Source organism: Cetorhinus maximus, chromosome 24 (genome assembly GCF_964194155.1).
Source record: "Cetorhinus maximus chromosome 24, sCetMax3.hap1.1, whole genome shotgun sequence".
Classification (NCBI taxonomy): domain Eukaryota; kingdom Metazoa; phylum Chordata; class Chondrichthyes; order Lamniformes; family Cetorhinidae; genus Cetorhinus; species Cetorhinus maximus.
Genome location: NC_135902.1, coordinates 23,915,462 through 23,942,258, shown reverse-complemented (window position 1 = coordinate 23,942,258; position 26,797 = coordinate 23,915,462). Strand labels below are relative to the sequence as shown.

The 26,797-nt window shown below is 46.2% G+C and overlaps 1 protein-coding gene across 1 annotated transcript in view; it reads right to left on the bottom strand.

Annotated features, from left to right (window-relative positions):
• The window catches only part of acsf2 (acyl-CoA synthetase family member 2), a 267,757-nt gene that overhangs the window by 167,827 nt on the left and 73,133 nt on the right, over window positions 1-26,797 (bottom strand). Inside the window, exons 5-6 of the mRNA XM_078570862.1 lie at window positions 16,524-16,642; window positions 2,766-2,928 (exon numbers count right to left, since the gene is read on the bottom strand). Of these exons, the coding sequence (XP_078426988.1) occupies window positions 2,766-2,928; window positions 16,524-16,642 (282 nt within the window). The remainder of the gene's footprint in view (window positions 1-2,765; window positions 2,929-16,523; window positions 16,643-26,797) is intronic.

Below are 26,797 nucleotides of genomic sequence, written 5' to 3'. Positions count from 1 at the left end.
AGGGGGGTATCTTAGGGTGTATGTGGGGACACATGTTGATCTATGCAAGTGACCTCAAAATGGTGAGGGCTGAGGGGGCAGCCTCAAGAGAAAATGAGGCCAGATGGAGATGTGAGGGTGTGTGTGTGAGAGAGTGAGTGGTGATGTCCCTTGAGCTGGCAGTGAGTGAGATGCCAGTGAATGTGTGTTGGCCTTGTGACTGTGAGAGTTTATAGTGATAAAATGGTTGCCTTACCCTGAAGGCACGGATGAGATCATTCATCCATTTTCTGCACTGGATAGCCAACCTCTTCTGTGCAGCGCTGGCACCGACCACCACTGTCACCGCCTCCCAAGCCAGAGTGATGAGACTGATGGGCCTCCTGTGGCCAGAGCAAAGGTAGGGGACATCATGGAGGGCCTCCCCGGCATCCAGAAGGTCCCAGGGATGTGTCACTGAATCGGGGGGCTGCACTCTTCTTGGCTTTTGGGGCCATGTCTTTACCGGAACAGTCCTGCGCTGCAAGCATTGAGAGGCGTGCATGCAGCTGCGATTTAAATATGGCACCCTGGGAAAGGAAGTGGTAATAGTGTGGCAGGCAAATCGGAGGCCGCCCACCAGCGAGACAGCGAGTTTTCAGTGGCTGCATAATTAATGAGGCAGGAATGGGACAATACGACATGAAAACCTGCCATTGCAGCCGGCGAGTAAAACAACCTTTTTCTTGCCCGTTACCACACTTTGTGCAATTCCAAAACAATTCCGCTCTATAGTTTAAAGTACAAGTCACCTATAAAAGTGAGTAGTGTTTAGTCAGTAGTGTTCTTAGTCATCTGATACAATAAAAGTTGTAAAATGTGAAGTCTTGATGTGTTATTCTTTCAGATGTTAACTGGAGATTCGAACTTCACTTTAAAAGTTACCGGTCTCTCCGGAGATCATAACATCTGCAAATATGAATACCATGCACCTTTTCCCAGTAAAACAATCTAGGCTTTCCTTTAATCTTTAGCAGCCCCATCAGACAGACCTGTTGGCAGGCCAACATCAGCACGGATCACATGATCCCCTTCATTTTTACCCTAAATTTAAATACACATTCCCAAAACATAATGTTATAAACTTCATAATTGGAACAATGTACAGTCAGACCTATCCTGAACATCCATTAATCAATTGTACGAAGTCAATAGAGACATCATCTCAGATCAAATGTGTGCCAGAGGCAGGTTAAGCTGAGCTAACATTCTTTCCTTGGGTAATTTTCTTGCCATTGGCTGAGTTGAAAGCAAGAGTCTAAACTAACCAGCTGGAGCCCTTGATTCCTGAGTGTTTAACAAACCCCCTATTCTTTAGATTTCAAAGTTCATTGCCAAACTCCCTCAATCACAGGTTTCAACAGAGAATTTTCATTTCAAGCAACATTCTGAATTGTTTTTAAAGTCACTTTTAATTCTTTGTGGTTACCTTCAAATTGTGCCACCTTCTCAGGGTGTCAAAGATCAGTGAGATTCAATCGTGGTTGGTAATCTCACTATCTACTTTACTACTTCAGAACCTTGAAGGATTCTCCCTCAGGTCAGCCTTCAGCCTTCTCAGCTCAAGTAAAGAAAGCCCAACATCCCCAGTCTTTCTCCACAACTGGAATCCATCATCTCTGGTTAACTAACCTGTGAATCTACTCTGACTCTTTTCCAGTGATTTTATCTTTCCTTCAATTCTGTGCCCAAAATTCAATGCAAGGCAGGGCTTTCTTTTAATTTGTTCTTGGGATATGAACATCGCTGGCAAGGTCAGCGTTTATTACCCATTCTTAATTGCCCTTGAAAAGGTGGTGGTGAACCACCTTCTCGAACCACTGGTATAGGTACACCCACAGTGCTCTCAGGGAGGGAGTTGCAGGATTTTGACCCAATGACAGTGAAGGAACGGCGATATAGTTCAAAGTCAGGGTGGAGTTTGGCTTCGAGGGGAAATTGCAGGTGCTGATGTTCCCATACATCTGCTGCCTTTGTCCTCTAGGTGGTAGAGGTCACAGGTTTGGAAGATGATGTCGAAGGACACTTGGTGAGTATGACAGTACAGGAACATGGTGGTGCAGTGCTTATGTTACTGGGTCAGTAATTTAGAGGCCTGGAAGTCCAAAAACAAGAGTTTAAATCACACCATTGTAGTTTGAGAATTTCAACTTAGTTTCTTTTTGAAAGTCAGTAAAGGTATCCAGGACACTGTCATTGTTGTAAAAACCCAACTATTTCCATATACAGAGAGAAATCTTCTATCCTTACCCAATCTGGCCTACATGCCCTTAACTGCCCTCTGAAGCAGCCTAGCAATCCACTCAAAATTACTAGAAAGAAAAAATCCCACTAGTATAAGGTAGCAGCATACCACCATCTTCTCAGGCAAAGTAAAGATAGACAAAATCTGCTGGCCTTGTCAGCAAGGTCCACATCATGGAAATGAATTAAAAATTGCAGCCTCACTAAGGTTTAATACAAGTCGAAATTATCTCCTTGCTTTTGTATTCTATGCTTTCAGGTACAAAACCAAGAATTGGAATTGCCTTTTTGTGGCCTTATCAATTTGCATTGCCACCATTGAAAACCTGAGTCACCAAGTTCCCTTTGTTCCTTTACTCCATTCAGAACGTTACCACTTAGAGTGCATTTTTTCCCAATTCTTATTGTCGCATTATTCTGACTGCAAACAGTATTAGAACATTATCGTAACTTTTCAAAAATCGTCTTGTCTAATTGAAGGGATGAAAGTAAAACTGGTTTACCGAGGTAAACTGGATGTTTATTGGGTCATCAAATGAGATTTTCTTTTGCAAGCCCAGTAGTTGCTCGCGGTGGCTGCTTGAAGCTCCTTCAAAGATCTCTTGAAAGCTGTATGTTCCTGGAGGCTTACCACCAATCACGATGATCGTCTTTAGATCTGGGAGACTGAACAAACACAACCCAAAAACAATCAGCAGCGTTCACATCACACAGCCTCTGAGGAGTTCTCCAACACTGACTACAAGTTTGCACAGCAGTAGCTGTAGTACACGCTGAGAGATTCAGGAGATGGACACTGCCCTTTCAAACCTCTTTTGCATTCCCATGATGAAAGTCTCTGCTGACCGTAACCTACCAAGTGAATCCATATAGTCAATCCAATCACAGTGAACATGGGCTAAGAGCACTGATTCACCTTTAATTCCACACTACCTTAGCCGGAATGGTAAATAGATATAAACAGCATTATTCTGAGGTTGAGCCAAGACACATTAATGAAGCAGAATATACTGGGCTTTACTCTATCTAACCCATGCTGTACCTGCCCTTGGAGTGTTTGATGGGAACAGACTAAAGGGAGTTTTACTCTGTATCTTACCCCATGCTGTACCTGCACTGAGAATGTTTGATTCTCACACTGGGTGCCTGAAATGTAAACCAGCATACATTCAACATTCAAGGAAGACCCTGGGACAGGCAGTCAGCAGCACCTAGAGGAGAGTGCGAGAGGAGGACTCCTGGGCAGGCAGTCACAGAATCACGGAATCACACAGTGCAGAACTGGCCCTTCGGCCCATCGAGTCTGCACCGACACGTGAGAAACACCTGACCTACCTACCTAATCTCATTTACCAGCACGTGGCACATAGCCTTGAATGTTATGATGTGCCAAGTGCTCATCCAGGTACTTTTTAAATGCCCCTCACCTTGAACTTGTGTCCCCTTGTGACTGACCCTTCAATTAAAGGGAATAGCTGCTCCCTATCCACCCTGTCCATGCCCCTCATAATCTTGTACACCTCGATCAGGTCGCCCCTCAGTCTTCTCTGCTCCAACGAAAACAACCCAAGTCTATCCAACCTCTCTTCATAACTTAAATGTTCCATCCCAGGCAACATCCTGGTGAATCTCCTCTGCACCCCCTCCAGTGCAATCATATCCTTCATATAATGTGGCGACCAGAACTAGACACAGTACTCCAACTGTGGCCTCACCAAGGTTCTATACAACTCCAACATGACCTCCTTACTTTTATAATCTATGCCTCGATTGATAAAGGCAAGTGTCCCATATGACTTTTTCACCACCCCACTAACATGCCCTTCAGAGATCTATAGACACACACACCAAGGTCCCTTTGTTCCTCAGAACTTCCTAGTGTCATGCTGTTCATTGAATACTTCCTTGTCAAATTACTCCTTCCAAAGTGTATCACCTCACTTTTCAGGGTTAAATTCCATCTGCCACTTATATGCCCATTTGATCATCCCGTCTATATCTTCCTGTAGCCCAAGACACTCAACCTCACTGTTAACCATCCGACCAATCTTTGTGTCATCCGCAAACTTACTAATCCTACCCTCCACATAGTCATCTATGTTGTTTATATAAATGACGAATAACAGGGAACCCTGCACAGATCCCTGTGGTACGCCACTGGACACTGGCTTCCAGTGACTGAAGCATCCTTCTGTCATCACCCTCTGTCTCCTACAACTAAGCCAGTCAGCAGCACCTAGAGGAGTGTGCGAGAGGAGGACCCCGGGGACAGGCAGTCAGCAGCACCTAGAGGAGTGTGCGAGTGGAGGACCCCGGGGACAGGCAGTCAGCAGCACCTAGAGGATCTAGTCTAGTCTATACACAAGTAGGAGTAAGGGTAAAATAAAAGCAAGGGTCCATATTCTATTTAGTTAAGATATGTCTGGGGAGTTCAGTCCTGTGATTTTCACATCCTGCGCTATGTGGGAAATCCTAGACCCTCCTGGCGGTCTGGATGACCAAGTGTGCAGGAGGTGCCTCCCACTGGAGCAACTTGAGCTCCGGGTTTTGGAGCTTGAGCGGCATCTGGGGGCACTACGGTGCATTCACGAGGCTGAGAGGTTTGTGGACAGCATGTTTCAAGACGTCGTCACCCCGCAGCTTAAGGAGGTGCAGGCAGAGAGGGAATGGATGACCACCAGACAGAAGGTGACCAGGCAGGTAGTGAGGGAATCCCCCCCGAGTACATCTCACTCGCAAACCATTTTTCGCCCTTGGAAAACGGTGAGAGTGACGGTTCCTCTGTGGAGGCCAACCAGAGCCAAGGCCATGGCACTGTGGGTGGTCTACCTGCTCCAGTGGGGAGGAAATAGTGTGGAAGGGCAATAGTGGGAGGGGATTCGTTAGTGAGGGGAGTAGATCGGCGTTTCTGCGGCTGTAGACATGACTCCAGGATGGTGTGTTGCCTCCAGGGTCAAGGATGTCATGGAATGGCTGTAGGTCATTCTGAAGGGGGAGGGTGAACAGCCAGAGGTCCTGGTCTATGTTGGGACCAATGACATAGGAAGAAAGAGAAAAGAGTTCCTGCAAGCAGACTTTGGGGAGTTAGGTAGGAAATTGAAAAGCAGGACTTCAAAGGTAGTAATCTCCAGATTACTCCCGGTGCTACGCAGTAGTGCATATAGGAACAGAAGGATAGAGCAGATGAATGCGTGGCTGGACAGATGGTGTCTGGACCAACATCCTCACAGGGAGGTTTGCTAATGCTGTTGGGTGGATTTAAATTAAACTAGCAGGGGGATGGGATCCTGAAAAGTAGTTCAGAGGGGAGAGAAGCTGAGATGGAATTAGAAGTTAAAACGCTAGTAAGTGAGTCTGAAAGGCAAAGGAAACATAGGCTACATAAGAAAGGAGTGAGTTCAGCAAGGCTAACTGGAATATACTTTAATGCAAGGAGCCTGAGGAATAAGACAGATGAGCTGAGGGCACAGATAGGAACGTGGGAGTATGATGTCATAGCTATGACCGAGACTTGGCTAAAAGGCCAGGATCGGCAGCTCAACATACCTGGTAATCGGGTTTTCAGACAAGGTAGAGAGGGGGATAGACGGGGGGGAGGGTCGCAACATTGATCAAAGGGATCAATTATAGCAGTGATGAGGGATGATATCTTGGAAGGATCATCAAATGAGGCCATATGGGTAGAAGTAAAAAACATAAAAGGGGCAAACACGCTATTGGGTGTGTACTATAGGCCCCCAAACAGTCATGGAGAGATAGAGCATCAAATATGTAATCAAATTTCACAGAAGTGGCAGTAATAGTTGGAGATTTTAACTACGCAAATATTAACTGGGATAGTTTTAGTGTGCAAGGTAGGCAGGGAGCAAAATTCTTAAGTTGCATCCAGAAACATTTTTAGCCAGTACGTAGAAAGCCCAACAAGGGAGGGGGCAGTTCTGCACCTAATATTCGGCAATGAGGCCAGGCAGGTGGAAGGTGTATCAGTAGGGAAGAATCTTGGAGATAGTGACCACAACTCAGTTAGATTTAGGGTAGTTATGGAAAAGGATAAGGTTGGGCCGGGATTAAAAGTTCTAAACTGCGGAAAGACTAATTTCACTAAGATGAGATACGATTTGGCCCAAGTGGACGGGGAGCAGCTACTTGAAGATAAAACTGTGTCAGAGCAGTGGTAAAAACAAAAAGCTAAAAGCTACTGCGGATGCTGGAAATCCAAAACAAAATAAAAACAGAATTACCTGGAAAAACTCAGCAAGTCTGGCAGCATCGGCGGAGAAGAAATCAGTCAACGTTTCGAGCCCTCATGGCCCTTCAGCAGAACTGAAGCATAGTTTCAACAAGGGAGAAATATAAATTGGTTTAAGGTGGGTGGGGGGGGAAGAGACACATTGAGGGTGTGGTGTGAGCAGATAATCAAAAGATGTCAGAGACAAAAGGGTCAAAGAGGTGTTGAAGGTGGTGGTCTTTGTCTGAGAAAAGTGCTAATTAAGAATGCAAGACAGGATATTCAAAGTACAGCTCTAGTGGGGGTGGGGTGGAAAGACTAAAGGTTTTAGTTTTAGATTTAAAAATAATGGAAATAGGTGGGGAAAGAAGAATCTATATAAATTATTGAAAAAAAAGGCGGGTGGGGGGGGGGAAAGAAACGGGGTGGGGATGGGGGGAGGGGGAGTTTAAGATCTAAAGTTGTTGAATTCAATATTCAGCCCAGAAGGCTGTAAAGTGCCTAGTCGGAAGATGAGGTGCTGTTCCTCCAGTTTGCGTTGGGCTTCACTGGAACAATGCAGCAAGCCAAGGACAGACATGTGGGCAAGAGAACAGGGTGGAGTGTTAAAATGGCAAGCGACAGGGAGGTTTGGGTCTTTCTTGCGGACAGACCGCAGGTGTTCCGCAAAACGGTCGCCCAGTTTGCGTTTGGTCTCTCCAATGTAGAGGAGACCGCATTGGGAGCAACGAATGCAGTAGACTAAGTTAGGGGAAATGCAAGTGAAATGCTGCTTCACTTGAAAGGAGTGTTTGGGCCCTTGGACGGTGAGGAGAGAGGAAGTGAAGGGGCAGGTGTTGCATCTTCTGCGTGGGCATGGGGAGGTGCCATAAGTGGGGGTTGAGGAGTAGGGGGTGATGGAGGAGTGGACCAGGGTGTCCCGGAGGGAACGATCCCTACGGAATGCTGTCAAGGGGGGTGAAGGGAAGATGTGTTTGGTGGTGGCATCATGCTGGAGTTGGCGGAAATGGCGGAGGATGATCCTTTGAATGCGGAGGCTGGTGGGGTGATAAGTGAGGACAAGGGGGACCCTATCATGTTTCTGGGAAGGAGGAGAAGGCGTGAGGGAGGATGCGCGGGATATGGGCCGGACACGGTTGAGGGCCCTGTCAACGACCGTGGATGGAAAACCTCGGTTAAGGAAGAAGGAGGACATGTCCGAGGAGCTGTTTTTGAAGGTAGCGTCATCAGAACAGATGCGACGGAGGCGAAGGAACTGAGAGAATGGGATGGAGTCTTTACAGGAAGCGGGGTGTGAGGAGCTGTAGTCGAGGTAGCTGTGGGAGTCGGTAGGCTTGTAATGGATATTGGTGGACAGTCTATCATCAGAAATTGAGACAGAGAGGTCAAGGAAGGGAAGAGAAGTGTCAGAGATGGACCATGTGAAGATGATGGAGGGGTGGAGATTGGAAGCAAAATTAATAAATTTTTCCAGGTCCCGACGAGAGCATGAAGCAGCACCGAAGTAATCATCGATGTACCGGAGAAAGAGTTGTGGGAGGGGGCCGGAGTAGGACTGGAACAAGGAATGTTCCACATACCCCATAAAGAGACAGGCATAGCTGGGGCCCATGCGGGTACCCATAGCCACACCTTTTATTTGGAGGAAGTGAGAGGAGTTAAAGGAGAAATTGTTCAGTGTGAGAACAAGTTCAGCCAGACGGAGGAGAGTAGTGGTGGATGGGGATTGTTGGGGCCTCTGTTCAAGGAAGAAGCTAAGGGCCCTCAGACCATCCTGGTGGGGGATGGAGGTGTAGAGGGATTGGACATCCATGGTGAAGAGGAAGCGGTTGGGGCCAGGGAACTGGAAATTGTTGATGTGACGTAAGGTGTCAGAGGAATCACGGATGTAGGTGGGAAGGGACTGGACAAGGGGAGAGAGAAGGGAGTCAAGATAATGAGAAATGAGTTCCGTGGGGCAGGAACAGGCTGACACGATCGGTCTGCCAGGACAGTTCTGTTTGTGGATTTTGGGTAGGAGGTAGAAGCGGGCTGTCCGAGGTTGGGCGACTATCAAGTTGGAAGCTGTGGGAGGAAGATCTCCAGAGGAGATGAGGTCAGTGACAGTCCTGGAAACAATGGCTTGATGTTCTGTGGTGGGGTCATGGTCCAGGGAGAGGTAGGAGGAAACGTCTGCGAGTTGACGCTCAGCCTCCGCGAGGTAGAGGTCAATGCGCCAGACAACAACAGTACCACCCTTGTCAGCGGGTTTGATGACAATGTTGGGGTTGGACCTGAGAGAACGGAGTGCAGTGAGTTCAGAGAGAGACAGATTAGAATGGGTGAGAGGAGCAGAGAAATTGAGACGGCTAATGTCACGCCGACACCGCAGAGCAGTGGGAGGCATTCAAGGAGGGAATAGCAAGTGTACAAGGCAAATATGTTCCCGTAAAAACAAAGGCGGGGACCATGTCCGGATGTCGAGGGACATAAATGTTAGGATTAAGGAAAAAAGAGAAGCTTATGGCAGATACCAAGGGCCCAATACGGCAGAGTCCCTAGAGGAGTATAAAAAGGGCACCAGGAAACCTAAAAAGGAAATTAGGAAAGCTAAGAGAGTGCATGAGAAAGCATTGGTGGGTAGAATAAAAGGAAAGCCCAAAGGGGTTTCTTAAATATATAAAGAGCAAGAGAATAGCTAGGGAAAGAGGAGGGCCAATTAGGGACCATGGAAGTAATGTGTGTGTGGACCTGGAAGACATGGGTACAGCCCTCAATGAATACTTTGCATCGGTCTTCACAATGGAAAAGGACGACGCAGGTATATAGACACCAGGGTGGAGGACTGTGAAATATTACAGGAAACTAACATAGAGAGAGATGCGAGTTTAGCGGCATTAAAAGTACATAAATCCACAGGCTCAGATGAGATGTATCCCAGGCTGTTAGGGGAGGCAAGGGAAGAGATATCAGGAGCCCTGGCAGTAATTTTCAAATCCTCTCTGGCCAGAGGTGAGGTGCCAGAGGACTGGAGGACTGCTAATGTTGTCCCATTATTAAAAAAGGGAGGAAGGGATAGACCAGGAAATTACAGGCCAGTCAGTCTAACCTCGGTGATGGGGAAGTTACCAGAAAGAATTCTGAGGGACAGAATGTATCTGCACTTGGAGAGACACAAATTAATCAGGGATAGTCAGCATGGATTTTTAAGGGAAGGTTGTGTTGACAAATTTGATTGAATGTTTTGAGGAGGTAAGCAGAAGTGTTGATGGGGGTAATGCTTTTGATGTGGTCTACATGGACTTTATCAAGGCTTTTGATAAGGTCCCTCATGGCAGACTGGTCAAGAAAGTAACAGCCCATGGGATCCAAGGCAAAGTGGCACCTTGAAGCCAAAATTGGCTGAGAGGCAGGAATCAGAGGGTGATGGTAGAGGGATGTTTCTGTGACTGGAAGTCTGTTTCCAGTGGGGTTCTGCAGGGCTCAGTGCTGGAGTCCTTGCTGTTTGTGGTGTACATAAATGATTTGGACTTCAACATAGGGTTCAAGAAGTTCATGGATGACACGAAAATTAGTAGGTTGGTAAATCGTGAGGAGGATAGCCATAAACTGCAGGAGGATATCAATGGACTTGTCAAGTGGGCAGAGCAGTGGCAAATGGAATTCAACCCAGAAAAGTGTGAGGTAATGCACTTGGTGGGGGCTAACAAGGCAAGGGATTATACTATTAATGTTAGGACCCTGGAAAGTGCTGAAGATCAGAGGGACCTTGGTGTACATATCCACAGATCCCTGAAGGTAGCAGGGCAGGTAGATAAGGTGGTTAAGAAGGCATATGGGATACTTGTCTTTATTAGCTGAGGCATAGAATACAAGACCAGGGAGGTTATGCTGGAACTGCATAAAACCCTGGTTAAACCACAACTGGAGTAATGCGTGCAGTTCTAGTCACCACATTATAGGAAGGGTGTGATTGCACTGGAGAGGGTGCAGAGGAGATTTACCAGGATGCTGCCTGGGCTGAAGGGTCTGAGCTATGAGGAAAGTTTGGATAGGCTGTGGTTGTTTTCCTTGGAGCAGCGAAGGTTGAGAGGGGACTGATAGAGGTGTATAAGATTATGAGGGGCATAGATAGGGTGGATAGGAAGGCACTTTTTCCATTAGTAGAGGGGTCAATAACCAGGGGGCATAGATTTAAGGTAAGAGGTAGAAGGCTAAGAGGGGAGTTGAGGAAAAAAATTTTCACCCAGAGGGTGGTGGGAGTCTGGAACTCACTGCCTGAAAGGGTGGTTGAGTCAGAAACTCTCGTAACAATTAAGAAGTATTTAAATATTCACTTGCGTTGCCATAGCCTCCAGGGCTATGGGCCAAGCGCTGGAAAATGGGATTAGTGTAGTCAGATCTTTGTTGACTGGTGCAGACATGATGGGCCGAATGGCCTCCTTCTGTGCTGTGAACGTCTATGAGTCTTAAAGACACCATCTTGATACAGTTAATTGTTGCATGTGTGGAAACCTCACAAAGGCAGGACTAATAATGGTTGCACTGATGGCCAGAGTGGGTGGGATCAGAGCGGGTGTGATTTTCTCCTGCTGTCAGGGTAATGCCACATATGGCCAATTCTACATACAGTCTGCCCACAGATGTATCAGGTGGAGCAATGTCTTTTTTTGCTGTAATGAATAGATTTTTCTTAATTATTCATTCATGGGATATGAATGTTGCTGGCAAGGCAATTTGTTGCCCATCTCTAATTGGCCTCAAGAAGATAGTGCTAAGCCACTCTCTTGAACTGTTGCAATCCATGTGCTGTGGGGAAGAAGTTCCAGGTTTTTGACCCAGTGACAAGTGAAGGAACGGCAATGTAGTTCCAAGACAGGGTGGTGTGTGGCTTGAAGGAGCACTTTATGGTGTCCTCATGCTGGACGAACTGCCCTTGTTCTTCTAGATTGTTTGAAAGATGCTGTCGAATGAGGCATGGCAAGTCATTGCAGTGCTTCTTGTAGATGGTACACACTGCCGTCAGTGGTGGAGGGAGTGAATGTCTACGGTGATGGATGGGGTGCTGATCAAGGGGACTGCTTTGACTCAGATGGTGTCAAGCTTCTTGAGTGTTGTTGGAGCAAAACTTATCCAGAAAAATAGAGAGTATTCCACACACTCCTGGCTTGGGCCTTGAGGATGGTGGACAGGCTTTGGGAGTCAGTATATGAGTTATTCAGATATCTCAGCCGCTGACCTGTTCTTATAGCCATAGTATTTGTATCGCTGGTCCAGTTAAGTTTTTGGTCAATGGGAATTCCAAAGAATTTGATGGTGGGGATTGTAGATGGTAATACCACTGAATGTCAAGGCGCTATGGTTAGATTCTGTCTTGCTGGGGATGGTCATTGCCTGACACTTGTGTGGTGCAAATGTTACTTGCCACTTGTCAGCCCAAGCCTGAATGCTGTCCAGGTCTTGATGCATATAGACACAGACTGTTTCAGTACCTGAGGAGTTGTGAATGATACTGAATACTGTGCCATCATCAAAAAACATCCCCTTTCTGACCTTATAATGGAGGGAAGGTCATTGACAAAGTAGCTGAGGATGGATGGCCAAGGAACTCCTGCAGTGATGTCTTGGGGCTAAAATGATTGGCCTCCAACAACTACAATTGTTCAAATGCTGCCTTCATGTGGTTTGATACAACTGAGTGGCTTACTAAACCATTTCAGAGGGCAGTTAAGAGTAAACCACATTGCTGAGCATCTGGAGTCATATGTAGGCCAGGCAGGGTAAGGGTGGCAGATTTCCTTCCCTAAAGGACATTAGTCAGTCAGATGGGCTTTTATGACAGTCTGGTAGTTTCATGATCATCATTACTGAGACTAGTATTTTATTACAGATTTGTTAATTTATTGAATTTGAATTACACCAGCTGCCATGAAGGGATCTGAAGTCACAGCCCAGGCCTCTGGGTTAGCAGTCTAGTATGCTCTGCTACCAATATCCTACAGTCAGCACACCTGGCGAGATCCCCTTCTGAGGGGTATCCTGATGCTTCCAGCTACGCTGCGCATTAGCCACTGAGCCTTCATGCTGGTTACACCACTGTATTAGATTATGGTTGAGCTGTATCTCATCTCAATTTAGCTGCCTTTACAGCACATCCCTTTACACCTCATTCAACAAAAATCTACCCACCTCAGTTTGAAAAAGATTGATTGAACCCAGCATCCATTGCATTTGGGGGAGATAGTTCCTAATTTCGACTACCCCTTGTGTGAAGAAGTGTTTCCTGACATCACCCTTGAATGACCTAGCTCTAATTTTAAAGTTATGGTCCCTTGTTCCAGTTTCTCTGTTATATCCCTTTATCATTTTAAATAATTTGGTTAGATGAGCCTCTATCTTCTATATTCAAGGGAATACAAGTATAATCTATGCAACAGTCCTTGCAATTAAACTCCCTGGTATCTTTCTGGGTGCTGAAGCTCCACTGCACCCCTTCCAAGGCCAATATATCCTTCCTGAGGTGTAGTGCCCAGAACTGAACCCTTTGCTTACTTTACAGTGCTGCTTCTGGCACCAGTACTGTCAATGTAAGATAAATGAGGGTGTTAGAACATGCAAGACGACAATTGGCATTGGATATCTAGGACAATTTGAACCCTGTTCACCAGATAGAAATTGACCTGGCAAGCAGTTAAGATTAATCGGCAACTGTAGTATCAGAATGAGAGGATTTCCTTGAGGTGACATGAACAGAGTTCATTTAGAGTTGTGAAGCTACTTTGGATATTCTATAGGGTATTCCAAATAATGAGAGATATAGAAGAACAAATTGTCAGGGAAATCACAGAGATGTGCAAGAGTTAAAGAGTGGTGATAGTTCTCAGTCAAACTGGAAGGTGAAGGGGAATGAGTTGGGCCAAGCGTCTATGGGGGAGCATTTGGGTAAGAGTTGGTTTTTTTTTAAATTTGTTCATGGGATGTGGGCATCGCTGGCTAGGTCAGCATTTATTGCCCATCCCTAATTGCCCTTGTTCAACAATGGTTTTGTGGTCATCCAGATTTTTTTTACCGAATTCAAATTTTACCATCTACCATGGTGGGATTTGAACCCGGGTCCCCAGAGCATTACCCTGGGTCTCTGGAATACCAGTACAGTGACAATACCACTGCCTCCCCCCCATATTATAAGGTTTAGATTAGTAATGGAGAAGCACATCCAATATAGATCTTCTAAACTGGAAGAGGACTAATTTCAATGTGATGAGAAGGAATCTAGCCAGGGTAAAATGGAACCACAGACTGACAGGAAATACTGCAAAGGAACAATGGGTAGTCTTTAAGAAAGAGATGCTTCAGGTAGAGGCCAAGTACATTCCATCAAGGGCAAAAGGTAGGGCAGCCATAAGCAGCACTCCATGGATGACGAGGAAGAGACTATGATGAAACAAAAAAGGAGGATGTATGATGCATGTCAGGTGACTTCTTCAAGTGAAAACCAGGTCAAATACAATGGTTGAAAGGGGAGGTGAAGAAGAAAATAAGAATGGCAAAAAGAGAATATGAGAATAGAATGAGAATCTACATAAAACGGAACCCAAAAATTGTCTGCCAACAGGTAAATAGAAAGTCGGTAGTAAGAGGAGTGGGTCTTATTATGGACAAAAATGGTGATTTGGCTAAGAGGTGCAGGACAAGGCTAGAATACTTAATGAGTTATTTATACCTGCGTTTATTAAGAAAGACGAATCTGACAAAGTATCAGTAGAAATGGAGATAGTGGAGACAATGGATGGTGTGAAAATTGAGAGGGAGGAGGTACTGGAAAGGCTGGCTATGCTCAGAGTGGATACGTCATCTGGTCCAGGTTGCTAAAGGATTTCAGGGTGGAGGTAGCGGAAGGGCATGCCTTAATTTTTCAAGCTACCCTAGATATGGGGGAGGTGACAGGGCATTGGAGAGTCACAAATATGACACCCTTATTCAAGAGCGGGTGCAATGACAGTTCTAGCAACTACAGGCAAGTTAGTTTAACGTCAGTGATGGGTAATGATGGGAATCCCTAATCAGGAAAAAAAAATCAACAGGCGCTTATACAGGTCCAAGTTAATTAAGGACAGCCAGCATGGATTTGTAAAACGCAGATTGCACTTGACTAATCTAACTGAATATTTTAATGAAGTAACAGAGAAGGTTGATGAAGGGAATGTTGTCTATATGGATTTTAAGAAAGCAATTGACAAGGTACCACATAAAAGGCTGGTTAACTGAATTGAGTCTTATGGAATAAGATGGCCAATGTGTAATTGGGAAAAAAAAAATTGGTTTAAGGACAGAAAGCAGTGAGACATGGAGTTTAAAAGAATGAGAGGAGATCTCATTGAAACATATAAAATTCTGATAGGGATGAACAGACTGGATGCAGGGATGATGTTTCCTCTGGCTGGGGAACCTAGAACAAGGAGTCACAGTCTCAGGATATGGCGTAGACCATTTAGGACTGAGATGAGGAGAAACTTCTTCTCTTAGAGGGTGGTGAATTTGTGGAATTCTCTACCACAGAGGCTGTGGAGGCCAAGTCACTGAATATATTTAAGAAGGAAATGGATAGATTTCTGGACTCTAAAGGCATCAAGGGGTATGGGGAGAGAGTGGGAGTACAACGTTGAGATAGAGGATCAGCCATGGTCATATTGAATGGCAGAGCAGGCTCGAAGGACTGAATGACCTATTCCTGCTCCTATTTTCTGTTTTTATGGTAGATATTTGTTTTATGGACAGGAGGATGGTAGACAATGGTGTTCCCCAATGGCCGGTACTAGGACCACTGCTTTTTTTGCTATATATAAATGACTTGGAATTGACATGAATAGGGTTTCAAAATTTGCCAATGATATTAAACTTGGAGGAATGGCAAACAGTGAGAATGCTCCAAATTACTGCAGCACGACACAAACTAGTAAAGTGGGCAGACAAGTGGCAGTAGGAATTAATGCAGAGATGTGACGCATTTTGGCAGAAGGGATATGGAGGCTCAATATAGACTTAATGGCATAATTCTAAAAAGTGTGCAGGAAAAGGGGAACCTGGTGCTCGTGCATAGGTCTTTGAAGGTGGCAGGACATATTGCGAGAGTGGTTACCAAAGCATATGGAATCTTGGGCTTCATAAATAGAGGCGTTGAGTACAAAAGCAGGGGAGTTATGCTGAACCTTCATAAAGCTCCAATTAGATTACTGTATCTAGTTCTGGTGACCACACTTTAGGGTGAAGGTCCTTGAGAGGATGCAGAGGAGATTTACCAGAATGATTCCAAGGATGAGGAAATTTAGCTGCAGGATTAGGGTTGGAGAAACTGGGCTTGTTCTTCCTGGAGCAAAAAAGATTGAGGGGAGACTTGATGGAGGTATACAAGATCATGACAGGCTTGGATAAGGTAGACAAAAAAAAACTCTCCCCATTAGCTAACAGCACAAGGACTAGGGATCACAGATTTAGACTCTGGGCAAGAGATGCAGGAGGATTGTGAGGAGGATCTTTTTACACAGCAAGTGGTAATGACATGGAAATCACTGTCCACGAGCGTGGTGGAAATCAAAACAATCAATGATTTTAAAAGGAAATTGGATGGACACGGAAGACGACAAGGAACGACTGTGGGAGTGGGACTGACTGGATTGCTCTGCAAAGAGCCTGCATGCACTCGACGGGTAGAATGGCCGTCTCTTATACCATAAATGACTCTATTGACTCAACTGCCAATGCCAACTTTGGTCCCGCTGTCTGGAAGCCACATGATCCTTCTTTAATTATACAGATTGGGTCCTGATGACATCATCTGGCCTCGCCCGTAACTCGAGCTGTTTGTTCGAGCGGAGGAGGCACTATGAGTTTTCCATCAGTTGAAGACAAGGGGAGGAGGAATTGGGGTCAGAAGAGGCTCAGGCAGGTCAGTTTGTCGTTGAACCTGTCATTGTGGGGCAGAGAACAGCTGGCTCCTATCTGGTTCTTGCTCCGAGTTAAATTGGAGCTTCTGTGTCTGATGAGCAGTGTGTACCTTTTGCTCCTCAGATCCCCTGGAGTGGCTTTGTCCAGCTCTGGACAACACTGCTTAATGATGTCATAGTATACTTGGGTCTTAAACTTTGTGGTACAGACCAAAGCCTTACAGCCAACCTGGAAAGAGAAGTGGACACATAAAATTACTCAAGAACATTTCAGATTGTCAGAATACCTAGTTACCACCTCCACAACAGCCCCCACACGACCCTGCCACCCCCATTACTACCTCCACACAACTTCCCCACACTCACCGTCTCCACCCAACCCTGACCACAGTCACCGTCCCCACCACAACCCCGACCACAGTCACCGCCTTCACCCAACCCCGACCACAGTCACCGTCCCCACCACAATCCCGACCACAGTCACCGTCCCCACCACAATCCCGACCACAGTCACCGTCCCCACCCAACCCCGACCACAGTCACCGCCTTCACCCAACCCCGACCACAGTCACCGTCCCCACCACAACCCCGACCACAGTCACCGTCTCCACCACAACCCCGACCACAGTCACCGTCCCCACCACAATCCCGACCACAGTCACCGTCCCCACCCAACCCCGACCACAGTCACCGTCCCCACCCAACCCCGACCACAGTCACCGCCTTCACCCAACCCCGACCACAGTCACCGTCTCCACCACAACCCCGACCACAGTCACCGTCCCCACCACAACCCCGACCACAGTCACCGTCCCCACCACAACCCCGACCACAGTCACCGTCCCCACCCAACCCCGACCACAGTCACCGCCTTCACCCAACCCCGACCACAGTCACCGTCCCCACCACAATCCCGACCACAGTCACCGTCCCCACCCAACCCCGACCACAGTCACCGTCCCCACCCAACCCCGACCACAGTCACCGTCCCCACCACAATCCCGACCACAGTCACCGTCCCCACCCAACCCCGACCACAGTCACCGTCCCCACCCAACCCCGACCACAGTCACCGTCCCCACCACAACCCCGACCACAGTCACCGTCCCCACCACAACCCCGACCACAGTCACCGTCTCCACCCAACCCCGACCACAGTCACCGTCTCCACCCAACCCCGACCACAGTCACCGTCCCCACCACAATCCCGACCACAGTCACCGTCCCCACCCAATCCCGACCACAGTCACCGTCTCCACCCAACCCCGACCACAGTCACCGTCTCCACCCAACCCCGACCACAGTCACCGTCTCCACCCAACCCCGACCACAGTCACCGTCCCCACCACAACCCCGACCACAGTCACCGTCTCCACCCAACCCCGACCACAGTCACCGTCTTCACCACAATCCCGACCACAGTCACCGTCCCCACCACAATCCCGACCACAGTCACCGTCCCCACCACAACCCCGACCACAGTCACCGTCCCCACCACAACCCCGACCACAGTCACCGTCCCCACCACAACCCCGACCACAGTCACCGTCCCCACCACAACCCCGACCACAGTCACCGTCCCCACCACAACCCCGACCACAGTCACCGTCCCCACCACAACCCCGACCACAGTCACCGTCTCCAGCACAACCCCGACCACAGTCACCGTCTCCACCCAACCCCGACCACAGTCACCGTCTTCACCCAATCCCGACCACAGTCACCGTCTCCACCCAACCCCGACCACAGTCACCGTCTCCACCCAACCCCGACCACAGTCACCGTCTCCACCCAACCCCGACCACAGTCACCGTCTCCACCCAACCCCGACCACAGTCACCGTCTTCACCACAATCCCGACCACAGTCACCATCCCCACCACAATCCCGACCACAGTCACCGTCCCCACCACAATCCCGATCACAGTCACCGTCTCCTTACCTGGTCTGGCCTACATGTGACTCCAGACCCACAGCTACGTGGTTACTTCTTAAAAATGCCCTCTGAATGAGAGCAATTAGAGATGGGCAATAAATGTTGGCCCAGCCAGTGACGCCCACATCCCAGGAACAAATGAAAAAAGACCCCAACCACAGTCACTGTCTTCACCTTCACTTCCCCACCCTGAGTCTCAGCCACCAGGACAAGTCATCCAGGGATTTTCCAGTTAGACCTGAATGGAGACCAGGTTAGAAAATGCAAATGAAAGAAATGAGGTTTTGAATTTGAAGAGATGAATCTTCCATTGTCCTTTGAAGGAACAGTTTCAAAGCTATATAACTGGTCACTAAATACCCTGTGACAGAGCAAAAAGTGGTGGCAAACCACATCCAAAATGTATCTTGTTGAATAAGAGTCTTGCATCTGATCTCCACGCATATGACTAACACTGTGCTCCTTGTTTATGGCACTTCTCTTGCTGAGGCTTTGGGGAGTCAGGTGAGTTACTTGCTGCAGAATTCCTAGCCTCTGACCTGCTCTTGTAGCCACAGTACTTATATGACTGGTCAGTTTCTGGTCAATGGTAAGCATAAGGATGTTAATGATACGGGTAATGCCATTGAATGTCAAAGGGAGATGGTTAGATTCTCTCCTGTTGGCAATGGTCATTGCCTAGCACTTGTGTAGCATGAATATTACTTGCCATGTATCAGCCCAAGCCTGAATGCTGTCCAGATCTCGCTGCATATGGACACGAACTGCTTCAGTATCTGAGGAGTCGCGAATGGTGCTAAACTTTGTTCAATCATTGGTAAACATCCTCACTTCTGACCTTATGATGGAGGGACAGTCATTGATGAAGCAGATGAAGATGGTTGGGCTGAGTTCAGTGCCCTAAGGAACTCTTGCAGTGATTTCAGGGACTGCTGTGATTGGCTTCCAACAACTACAACCATCGTTCTTTGATCTAGACATGATTTCAAGTATTCCCCCTCATTCCCATTGATTTCAATTTTCCTTGGCTCCTTAATGCTACAGTCAGATGCTGCCGTGATGTTAAGGGCAGTCACTCTCACCTCATGGCTGGAATTCAGCTCTTTTGTCCATGTTTGGACCAAAGTTGTAATGAGGTCAGGAGCTAAATGGCCCTGGCAGAATCCAAGCTGAGCACTGGTGAGCAGGTTATTGATGTGTAAGGGCCACTCAAAAGATGTAAAAATTGTTAGTGGTGATGTTTAAAGAGACTTGGGTGTGCTCATACAAGGAACGCAGGTGCAGCAAGCAATTAGGAAGACAAATGGCTCAGTTGGTAGCACTCTTGCCACAGGGTCAGAAGGTTGTGAGTTCAAGTCCCACTCAGGACTTGACAACATTGCAAAAACAAATTTATTGCAAGAGGATTAGAGTACAGGAATAATGAGTTAATAGTTATGGTAATGAGATAATGATGTGTATCATGATGTAACAGTGACAGTAACAGTAACAGTGACATCAGCAGTCAAATGCAAGAGACTGAGGTTGCAATTTCAAATTGAGACAGACCATAAACCGTTGTTCACCCTTCTGAATTCCATTGAGAATGTCAAAATGCCTCTACGCATGTAACATTTCAGACTCAGGCTGATACATTATTATACAGCTGTGCATGTGCCGATGTGCCAAAACGCAGATCATAGCAGACACATTATATAGAGCTACGGTTGATCAAGCGGTACTTAGCGCTTAATTCTGAGGTGGAAGCATTTTCATCAATCATAACCAATTCTCCACCCGCCTCTGAGCAAAAAACTACACAAAATAGGAAAGCACAAAAGGAAGATGCGGCATGCATCCAGGTTAGGAAATTTTGCCAAGAACGTTTGTCACAATATAGTCCAAACTATCAGCTCTTACTTAAGTACCACGAACAGGAGAAACTAGTGATGATCTTCTAGTATTTAACCATAGACTAGTAATACCCAAGCCTATGAATGAGGGAGAAGATTCTTCATAGAATCCATGGTGGACACTTGGGTATATCGCAGTGTAGAGCTCATGCACATCAATCTGTGTGGCGGCCAGTAATTTCAAAAGCATTTCAAGAAGTCAGTATGACAGAAAGTCATGCCATGCTTGTGCAACAAATGCCTAAACACCAACAGAACCTTTATTACTGTCCCGTTTTCCAGACAGGCCTTAGAAAAGATTGGGACTGGATCTCTTGAACTTTAGAGGAAAAGCGTACCTTATCACAGTGAATTATTATTGACGGTGGTTAGAAGCTACCAGGCTCCACATGGTTGAGACTGTTATAAGAGCACTGAAGAATATCTTTTCAATGCATGGGTTTCTGGACAATGGCCCATAGTTCATGAACAAATACTTCAAGAAATTTTCAAAAAGCTGTGGAATCAGTCATATTACTAGTTCTCCCCCTCACCCACAGGTGAGTGAAGAGGCTGAGAGAGCAGTGAAAACCATTAAGATGCTAGTGACTAAGAATAACGATTGGCATTTAGCCTTGCTGAATTAAAGAGCAACACCCTTAACTAATGGCTTTTCACCAGCACAGTTGCTTATGGGCCGAAGGTTGAAAACATAAATTCCATTAGTGGTGCAGAGGAGATTCACCAGGATGTTGTCTGGGATGAAACATTTAAGTTATGAAGAGAGGTTGGATAGATTTGGGTTATTTTCGTTGGAGCAGAGAAGACTGAGGGGCGACCTGATCGAGGTGTACAAGATTATGAGGGGCATGGACAGGGTGGATAGAGAGCAGCTGTTCCCCTTAGTTGAAGGGTCAGTCACAAGGGGGCACAAGTTCAAGGTGAGGGGCAGGAGGTTTAGCGGTGATGTGAGGAAAAACTTTTTTACCCAGAGGGTGGTGACGGTCTGGAATGCACTGCCTGGGAGGGTGGTGACGGTCTGGAATGCACTGCCTGGGAGGGTGGTGGAGGCGGGTTGCCTCACATCCTTTAAAAAGTACCTGGATGAGCACTTGGCATGTCATAACAGTCAAGGCTATGGGCCAAGCGCTGGTATATGGGATTAGGTAGGTAGGTCAGGTGTTTCTCACATGTCGGTGCAGACTCGATGGGCAGAAGGGCCTCTTCTGCACTGTGTGATTCTGTGATTCTGTGAAACAGAACTTAAAACTGAATGTAACATCAGACGACTATAAGACAGTAAGAAATATAGAGATTGATCAAAGAGAAGAACAGAAGAACTGGTACAACTCTAGGCAGAGAGCGAAGACTTCAGCAACATTAGTACCAGGTCAGAAAGTATGGATTAGAGACTGAAAGTCCGAAGATTGGAAGTCTAAACAAACAGACCAACCACGTTCCTATATTGTTCAAACTCCATTTGGTACGTTCAGAAATGTTCCAACATTATTAGAGGCTGAAATAACAAACGAATTTGAATATCACAAGCTCTGGGATGATGAAACGAAGACTACATCAATCACCTCAAAATGGTGATCCAGTCAGCGAACCGATTAAGGATCATCCTCAATTTAACTGTGACAAGTACAAGATCAGGGAGAGTTGTGATAGCACTGCAAATGCTTAACCTGTGAAGTTCAAATTTTAGGGGAGATTATACTGGGGGGAATGTAGAACAATGCATTAATAGTTGTGGTAATGAGATAGTTGTGTGTATCTTGATGTAACAGTGACATCAGCAGACATGGGCAAGAAACTAAGAGGAGATGGAACAGTCTGTATGTTGTGTTCCTTCTGCCGGGTCGCCTTGCTCAGCGAACAGGGATGCACGCCTATCTACTGGTGTTGGTAAACAAGATACTGCAGATGACCAATGTAAGAAACCAATGTATGATGAAGCACATGCTGTTTATTAACACAAGTCACAGAGCACTAACATGCGTGTGCTTCTCCTATTCTAAATTACTGATTAACATTGTAGCCCACGCTAAACAGCAATTGGATAATACACAGTCACGCGGTCAATCTGTTCACATTCTCTTAAAGGTATATTGCACCTCAGATTACCACATCCCTCCCCCTTTACTCGAAAGTACAATTTACAATCTTTACAATATATCAACTATTTACATAAACAAACTATTTACATATTCAGCCTTTCTAGAGGCTTCTTCAAATGTGTTGAACATTGTAGTTCCACGGATTCGGATGGTTTATCTGAGGCCTCCCTCTCAGGAGTTATCTATCCACTAGGCTCTCCAGTAGGAACTTCTAAGTTTGTTTCTTCAACTCTCTCAGGCTAAATGGATCCTACAGGCACTTCCACACCAAGTGGAGTTCCTTCCGCATGTGGTGTAGACTCCAACGGGAATGCTTGGCGCATCCTTTCTTGTAGATCTGTTTCCCTTCTCCTGAGGTGATCTACGTGTCTACTAATTATCTGACCTTCGACCAATATGTGATAGGAAAGGGGCCCTGTCATAGCACTAACTTCACCTGATAGCCATTTGGGCCCATCTCCAAAGTTCTTTGTAAAAACTGTGTCTCCAACAGTGACGTTTCTTTTACAACTGTGGTAATCGTGTCCATTTTTCTGGGTCTCCTGACTTCTCTCTACCGTCCCCCCTAAATTCAGCTATATGAAACTCAAACATGTCCGGAGACGTCTCTTCATTAAGAGGGGGCAATACTGGTGGTCGTGTGTGGCGTAGTCTTATAGCTGAGTAGGAAACATGATAATCTAGTTGCAACAGAGTCTCCGTCCAGTTTTTTCATTCCGGACTTGAAGGTCTGGACTGCCCTCTCGGCTGAACCATTGGATGCAGGGTGGTATGCTGAGGCCTTAACATGTGTTACGCCATTGAGACTTGTAAATTTTTGGAATTCCCCGCTGGTGAATGCCGTTCCATTATCAGACACTATTTCTCTGGTAACCCATGTATCGCAAAACTCTGATGTAATCTGGCTATGGTGGCAGATGTGGCTGATCTCACCTAGTATACATCCATCGACTTAGAGTGAACGTCTATAATCAAGAGGTACATTGTGCCGGTACATTGTGCCCAAAAAAAGCCCCACGTAGTTCACGTGGAGGCGGACCCATGGCCTTCCTGGCCATTCCTGGGGATGCAATGGAGCAGAAGGGGACAATTTCTGTTTCTGTTGGCACTGTATGCAGCTCTTGACTAAGTTTTTGATTTTTGTATCCATCCCTGGCCATCATAAGTAGCTGCGCACCAACATTTTCACTCTAGAGGTGCCGGGATGAGCACTATGCAATTTGGTCAAAAATGGCTTTCTTCCTCTCGGAGGCACAATGACTCTCGCTCCCCACAGCAAGATGCCATCCTGAAAGGTGAGCTCGTATCTCCTATGAAAATAGGGCTTCATTTTGTCGGAGTTTGGCTCGTTAGACCATCCCTGTAAGTCTGTCCATTCTCTTATTTGCTTGGCATGTACTGGTGATGAATCCAGAAATTTTAATAACAAGACAAGTTCTTGAGGAATTGGGATGTTCACAGTGCTGTCTTTTAGAGGTAATCAGCTCAGTGCGTCGGCATTTGCAATCAGGCTACCCGGCCGATGGATAAAAGTATATTCATAAGCAGCTAGAATCAGTGCCCACCTTTGGGTACATGCAGAGGCAATGGGGGTATTGCCTTCTCTTCCCCAAACAAGCCTAGTAGTGGCTTCTGGTCAGATACAATGATGAAGTGGCAACCATGAATGTATTGGTGGAACTGCTTAACGCCAACTACGATGGATAAGCCTTCTTTCTCTATTTGCGAGTATCTTCGTTCTGCAATACCGAGTGTTCTTAGAATATAACCAATGGGCCATTTGGAGCCATCCGCTATCTGGTGAGAGACTACTGCCCCTACTCCATACGGTCAAAATTCTTTCTTTGGGTTGAACAGGGCCGATGAATGTAGCAACTGCTTTACTGTCGTAAAAGCCTCTTGCTGTGGAGCTTGCCAAGTTCACCTGTGGTTTTTCTTGAGCAAACCATATAATGGAGCCAATACTGTTGACAAATTTGAGAGAAAACGGCCATAATAGTTAAATCATTCCCAAGAAGGGCTTGAGTTCTATGGCGCCTCACGAATAGATCTCACCTTTTCTTCTACTGGGTGAAGGCCCTGCAAGCCAACCCTATGACCCAGGTAAATCACCTTTTTGCTTGGAAGATACATTCTCTTTTCAAGTGTACCATGGCTTGTGAGAAACACTTCAATACCTCTTCCAGGTTAGCCAGGTGTTCTTCATCAGTTAGGACATCATTGAGATAAACCACACCATAGGGCAAACCTTGAAGTAAATTTTCCATTGTCCGTTGGAAAATGGCACAAGCTGATGAGACTCTGAAGGGGTTTACCAATATACCAGGTTACCCTATGTGTGTTGATAGTCACAAAATCCCAAGAGGCCTTTTCTAGGCTGGCTTGCTGTAAGCATGGCTCATGTCAAGCTTCGTATGTACAGATCCCCCTGCCATCTTGCAGTACAATTCATCAATTTTTGGTGTAGAATGCCTGTCGAGTCTGGCCACTTAACGGTCAACTTGTAGTCCCCGCATATTCGCACACTCTGGTCAGGCCATTGTGCTGGAACTAGGGGTGCTGCCCATTCGGTAAATTGTACAAGTTGTAAGACTCCCAATCTTTCCAGCCTGCCCAATTCAGCGTCATATTTTCTCATAATGCATAGGGGACTGGCCTCGCCTTCAAGAATCTGGAAGTTGACCAAGGATCCATGTGGAATTTAGCTTACAGCCCCTGAATCTTTCCAAGCTCCTCCCTGAAAACCGAGGCATATTTCTATAATAATTCTTGCAGATCCTTCATTCTGAGCTGAAAAATCTCGGTCCACTCCAACTTTATTTCCTTAAGCCAGTTCCGACCAAGTAGACTTGGACCCTCTCCTGCTGTCACTGTCAGGATAAATTAACAGGCTGATTTCCATGTTGTACTGGAACCTTGCATATACCTCTTATTTGTGTATCTTCACCAATATACGTCTTTAATTTAGCATCTGAATTTTCCAGATTTAGTGAGTGGCTTCCCCCATTCAGATATCTGAACCTATGTTCCCCTATAACTGTCGTGGATGCCCCTGTATCCAACTCCTTTTGGATGGGTTTCCCATCGACTTTCACTGTCACATAGATTGGCTCTGTGTTACCCATTTTTAAGTTGTGAGTAAATATCTGACACTGTTTCTTCTGGTTCCTCTATTATGCGGATTTTACGATATCTACCTTTCTGTTTAAAGTTTTGTCTTAATCTGTCTTTACAATATCGCATGATGTGCCCATTATGATGGCAGTAGAAACACTCGATTCTTTTAAATTGTTGTTCGCTTGCAGGCTGTCTGGTTCCGTTATTATTGTCGGTTTTCTCTGTTAAACCATTGCTTTTTGCTGGTCTGTTAATGGTGGCTGTTTCCTGCCTTTCCGTGGAGCCCTGCACTTCCGCGCCATTTCTAACTGGTGCTTCCCTCTTGACGGAAAGGACAGTGCCATTTTGTGCTCCCTTGATTGCTTCTGAGTCCCTAACTGCGTTCTCCATCGCAAGTGTCAACTCCAGCGCCTTGCTGAAGTCTAGATTCGTTTCTGACAACAACCCTTTTTGAATGGTGTCTTCACTAATCCCACATTCTAATAGGTCTCTTAACATGCCGCTAATCGGTGCCCCAAACTCTCAGTGCTCTGTCAGTTGTTTTAAGGCTGCTACATAGCAAGCGACTGTCTCTCCAGGGGCGCGACACCCTGAATTAAATTTAAGACTCTGCATTATTACCGACGGTTTTGGCTAAAAGTGGCTTTTCACAATATTCACCAACTCATCAAAGCTCTTGGAATTTGGGGCGTTGGGTGCCATTAGACTATGAATTAGGCCGTATGTTTTACTGTCACGTATCGATAAGAGGGTCACTCATCTCTTCTGCTCCCCCGATACGTTGTTGGCCAAAAAGAAAACAAAAGAATATAACGTGACCAGTCATCGGTGGTCTGATCAAAATGTTCGATACGGCCAAACTGTGGCATACTGGAGGGAGATATCTTCGGCGACTATGATGAAGGCTGTACTTATAATCGCTGTGCAAGGTACAGCTGATTTACTTCTGTTTAATTTTTGTGGCTTTCTGTTTAACTTTTGGTGTCTCTTTGGTGTCGTCGACTGGTCATTTTTTTGCCTCATCACCAGTATATGTTATGTTCCTTCTGTCGGGTCGCTTTGCTCAGCGAATACGATTGCACACCTATCCACTAGTGAGTGAGTTGGTAAACAAGATACTGCAGACACAGAAACCAATGTAAGATGAAGCACACGCTGTTTATTAACACAAGTCACAGAGCACTAATGCACGTGTGCTTCTCCAACCAGACCCTATTCTAAACTATTGATTAACACTGCAGCCCACGCTACACAGCAATTGGGTAATACTGTCACATGGTCAATCTGCTCACATTCTCTTAAAGGTGTATTGCACCTTGGATTACCACTATACAAGAGAGA